Here is a 4,396-nt window from a genome sequence, read left to right as displayed (position 1 = left end):
AATTAATTTTTATAAATATACTAAATCATGTACAATACTTTTAAATATATTAAATCATGGAGTTTTTTTTTCCTTCTAAACTATACTTGTCTATCCACTCTATCAAAACACATTTGAACGAGCACCGAATTTTCCTTTTTATCTCAGCAAGGTTAGTGTATTAAATTAAATTAAATTGAAGCTGGAAACAATGAAAAATCAAAGTAATATGATATGGACAAAATGTAGTTTTAATATTAAAAAATAAAATGTTTTCACAAAAAAACGAATGCATGATTTGTTCAAGCACAAGGATTTAATATAGCAAATTTAATTAGTTTTAAGTTAATCACTCTAGTCAAGCTAGCAATGTCATAATCGAAACACATGAGCATTAACCATATACATTATTTATTTCTGGGAAGTGTTTTCTTACTAGCTAATACATGCAAAATACATTAACATACATTAACAAAAAAAATTATCAGTGCCCAGAATTAAGGATTTCTATTCCATGACAACCCCAGCTTCCTGCATTAAGATATAAGTAAATTAGCAAAAGATATTAAAAGATATTGGTCAGTTGATAAATAAGTGTATATATCACTCACTCGACGTAATTTAATATTTCCTCTTTTCTTGTTCTATATATTATGGATAACATTAATTTTTATGTAATCAAAATACAAAATTAAAATATGCTGACATGCATGTTGCAAGTAACAATTAAAAAGAGAGAGAGAGCGCTCAGTCTTATATTAACATAGTGTGTTCAAGTAGCAAAATTAAAAAAAAAAAAAATTGCAAACAAGGGTATATTTCCAATATTATAAGGATTCAGACAATACAAATATGATGATAAAGGACCAAAAAGAAAAATTCACATATTTCCATAATAGATGGAGATATTTAAGCAAGTCAAAGATAACTAGATGCTTGGTGAAAATCCGAAGGAGTGAAGCCTTAGGTGCTGAAAAAGTCTTAAAGGAGAGGAGTGACTTCGATTGACCAAATGCTTGAGTAGAGGCCTGGAATAGGTTAATAGTGACCAGATGTTTGAGAGGATATTCAAATCATAAAAATAATAGTGTTCTTTCGTTTGAGAGGAGAATTGTTGAGAATACAACCAAAGTCCCATATTAAAAATACATGAAAAAGATAACAAATTTATAAAATAGAAAGAGATATCTATTGCTATGAGATATTTTAAGTAGAACTAAAAATAAATTTATAAAGGCTTAGTCTAAGAGTAGTATTGTTATAAAGCATTTTGAATATAGACTAAAAATAAATTTATGAAAACTTAGTCCCAAAATAAAGAATATAATATTATTATGAAAATATATGAAACCTTCTAACCGTAACAACCTTTAGTAACTAAAGTGGGAACATATTGAAATGCAAGAAGAATTAAAGCTAAGAGTATAGCTGTACATTATGAATATAGTTGCTGAGTAAAATCTGGAAATTTAAGGAACTGTCACTTGGATTTCAAGTGGCATGCTTTTAATCCCTAACAAATTAAACCGAATCTTATAAAATAAATCACTTCAACAAGTGCTGGCCTGTGCATGGCTAGGAGCTGTATATGAATTATGTAATATCACATAAAATTTATGTCATGTCGGTTGATATCTGAGTACGTGCTCACTGTTATGCAATACCATTGTTTGGGCAAATGTAATCCAATTACCTGATAACAGATCATAGTACTCCAACTTATCTTCTAAATAATTTACCTCCATTGCCATATAATTAACCTCGCTATTACCTTATAGGTTCTGTCTTTAGTTGTTAATTTGATTATTAAAATACCTCCAATTAATGATCTCAATCTCATGTCAAATTATTCATCTCAGTTTCATCCTCCTCTCCAGCTTCATGATGAATTGCACCCACCAATCTTCCTATTCCTCTTCCTTGTCACAAACTCTTCCATCTTCTTACTCCGCTTCCAATTATTCTTCCTCAATTCTCATCCTTCTTTTTAATTTTCCCTAGCTAGCCTCTTCCTTTAATCGCTCAAGCCCTAGCTCTTTATCCTCAGAAGAGTAAAAGGAGTACGCATGCATCTTCTCTATTTAGTTGGACATGGTTACGTTTAATGAGGTCTGCGTGCACATGATTAATTAAGTGAGGTCTTCTTACTTATGCTCAAGTATATATCAAGGGGCTCCACCTAATTAAGCTTAGGCATCTTGTGTTAATGGACCATGCGATAGCTCTTCTGCGCTTTTAGATGTAAATAATTAGAATTGATTCCTTATCTTTGGCAATTAAGCAGGTTGGAACTGAATATACATGAGATATATAGGAATAAAACATATCACTTTAGTTTATAGCTTTAGTCCCAAGTGTCGCCGGTTAAGTGATGAGAATTTCTTGTGTATGCTTAAGTATGATCAAGAGGCCAGCCCCAGATAAGCACACATTTTAAGTTTGATTGCCCTCAAGCTTTAATTATATCCCTGCACCTTTAATTCTGATTTTAACAGCCTACCATCTACTCACTGAAAATATTGTTTATACAGTTTTTGTTTATTTAGATCGAGGCTGAATTTTTTGTGGTTCACAACAATAGATATTAACCTACTATCATCATTACTTGCAGCAATTATTTGATTTGAAATTTCTAATAAACGGTCAAAGAAAAATTTCCTCATCTTTTTCTATCACATAGTTTTCTTTTATTCATTCACTAATATATTTCATTATCAACAATAAGAATATCTTTTTTTGATGTATTAAGAATAAATTTCTCATTGAAGAATAAGATAAATGCATAATCTAGAAGTATGCTAAACAATAAACGCCAATTGTAATGAAGAAATAGATCAAAATAGAAGAAAAAAAAATAGCAATAAAAAATATCAACTGTCGGATACTGAATAAATTGACAACAGGAGGAATAAAACATTATATATGGTTCGTAATTGGGAATTTCTACTAACAACAGTGCAATAAAGTGACAATACTTATAAAAATTAGAATGTAAAAATAACAATAATAAAGTGTATATAGAAGTAATTTTAATAGCAGTAATGAAAATAACGAAAGTAAAATAACAAGATTAAAGGAGTAACTAAAAGGACAATTCGATATCGAAGTCCAATAACAGAATCTCTGTGAATCATAGTGGAAAAACTGAAAAAACAAAAGGAAAAATGCATATGTCTACAAGAGAGAAAAGAGTAGAGTGATTGGGGCGCAGTTGATTTCAGGTAGGTGGAGGAAGGCTGGAGAAATCTCGGCGAGCGATCGCCGCCTCCCAAACAACCAACAAGTCGATCGCGGCCACCAGCAGAACAAGGAAACATACGATGCCTATACTTACCTTCATGCAAAACACTGAATCCCACCGCGGATCTTCCTCGCACCTCGTCCTTTCGATCGCCTCCAGCAGAGCGCACAGAATCGTCTCCGATCTGCCCTTGACGTCCGTCGACTCCATCAGTTCGCGCAGATCCTTCCGCAGTCGATCCACCAACTCCTCCGGTCGAATCTCCTGATCGGCCACAGTCCTCACAATGGTATTGGAGGATCCGTGAGATCCTTCCTCCTCCGATTCGATCGGCAAGGGATCAGAAATCTGCGCATCACAAAACAGGGAAATCGGCGAGCAAAGCAAACTTCGAACCAGAATTAGGGATTCGAGCATACATCTGTCGGATCCTCGACGATGCTGTTCGCCTCAGGGGGAAAATCCAACAAATCGCCGCAGTCGTCGAGGGTTTCCTCCGAGACCGTCGAGAAGGGTAAGCTCAAGCGTCTGGAGACGACCTACGGCGAGTAGGCGACCAAAGGCGAGTAAGGGAGAGCGAGGAGATGAGATGAAATAGATCAGGGTTCGGGGGAGTACCTTCGGAAGCAGTGGAGGGGTTTCCTTCGGACGTCCTCCGCCGTGGATCGCCGGCCGCGGAGTTCGCCTCGGGGTCTGGAGCCCGGAATTCTTCATCGTTGTCGGTGGACAGCAGAGAGTAAGCGAAGCGATCGGAGCGAGCTCGTTCGAGATTTGAAATCGTTTATATAGGCTTGTTCTCCACTGGGCTGGACCTACTGTGGATTATTTTATGGGCCTTTCTAGGCTGAGATACAATTTTCAGTTTGCCCCTATGGTTTATCGACAATTATGATTAACCTCGCACATTTTTAGATTTAAAATAATTCAGATGAAATGAAAAAAAAAACAGAGATTAAGATGATATTCTTTAAACCATAGTAAAAAAACAATTTATCCAAAAAAAAAATTTTTAAAAAAAAGAAATTACATTTCACCTCTCACGTAAGTTGATACACCTGACATGGTAGGACCTAGTAAAAATTGTGCCATTAGTTCAACCTTCATAAAAATTTATTACATAAATTATATCAAATCTAGACCATCTGATCCTCACCATTGACAAGTAGCGACTTAATT

At 34.8% G+C, this 4,396-nt stretch overlaps 1 protein-coding gene across 2 annotated transcripts; it reads right to left on the bottom strand.

Annotated features, from left to right (window-relative positions):
* Nucleotides 1-319: 319 nt before the first annotated feature.
* LOC122014383 lies at nucleotides 320-3,970 on the bottom strand. 2 transcript variants are annotated; one of them, XM_042570608.1, is made up of 4 exons: nucleotides 3,839-3,970; nucleotides 3,640-3,759; nucleotides 3,314-3,568; nucleotides 320-510 (listed from the first exon to the last, which is right to left on the bottom strand). In XM_042570608.1, the coding sequence occupies exons 1-4, from the start codon at nucleotides 3,932-3,934 to the stop codon at nucleotides 487-489; spliced, it is 495 nt and encodes a 164-aa protein (XP_042426542.1). In that variant the 5' UTR covers nucleotides 3,935-3,970; the 3' UTR covers nucleotides 320-486. The 2 variants fall into 2 exon arrangements, with proteins under 2 accessions (XP_042426542.1, XP_042426541.1); XM_042570607.1 differs by lacking the exon at nucleotides 320-510 and having other exon boundaries at nucleotides 2,992-3,568.
* Between the last annotated feature and the right edge of the window lie 426 nt (nucleotides 3,971-4,396).

Source organism: Zingiber officinale, chromosome 8B, assembly GCF_018446385.1.
Source record: "Zingiber officinale cultivar Zhangliang chromosome 8B, Zo_v1.1, whole genome shotgun sequence".
Lineage (NCBI taxonomy): Eukaryota > Viridiplantae > Streptophyta > Magnoliopsida > Zingiberales > Zingiberaceae > Zingiber > Zingiber officinale.
Note: the sequence above shows the minus strand (reverse complement) of the source record. Positions and strands in the feature narration are given on the sequence as shown.

Coding starts and splice junctions, on each gene's coding strand:
- LOC122014383 (XM_042570607.1), bottom strand. CDS start 3,934: ATGAAGAATTCCGGGCTCCAGACCCCGAGGCGAACTCCGCGGCCGGCG. Junction 3,760..3,838: donor CCCCTCCACTGCTTCCGAAG/GTACTCCCCCGA, acceptor TACTCGCCGTAG/GTCGTCTCCAGACGCTTGAG. Junction 3,569..3,639: donor TCGTCGAGGATCCGACAGAT/GTATGCTCGAAT, acceptor TGTGATGCGCAG/ATTTCTGATCCCTTGCCGAT.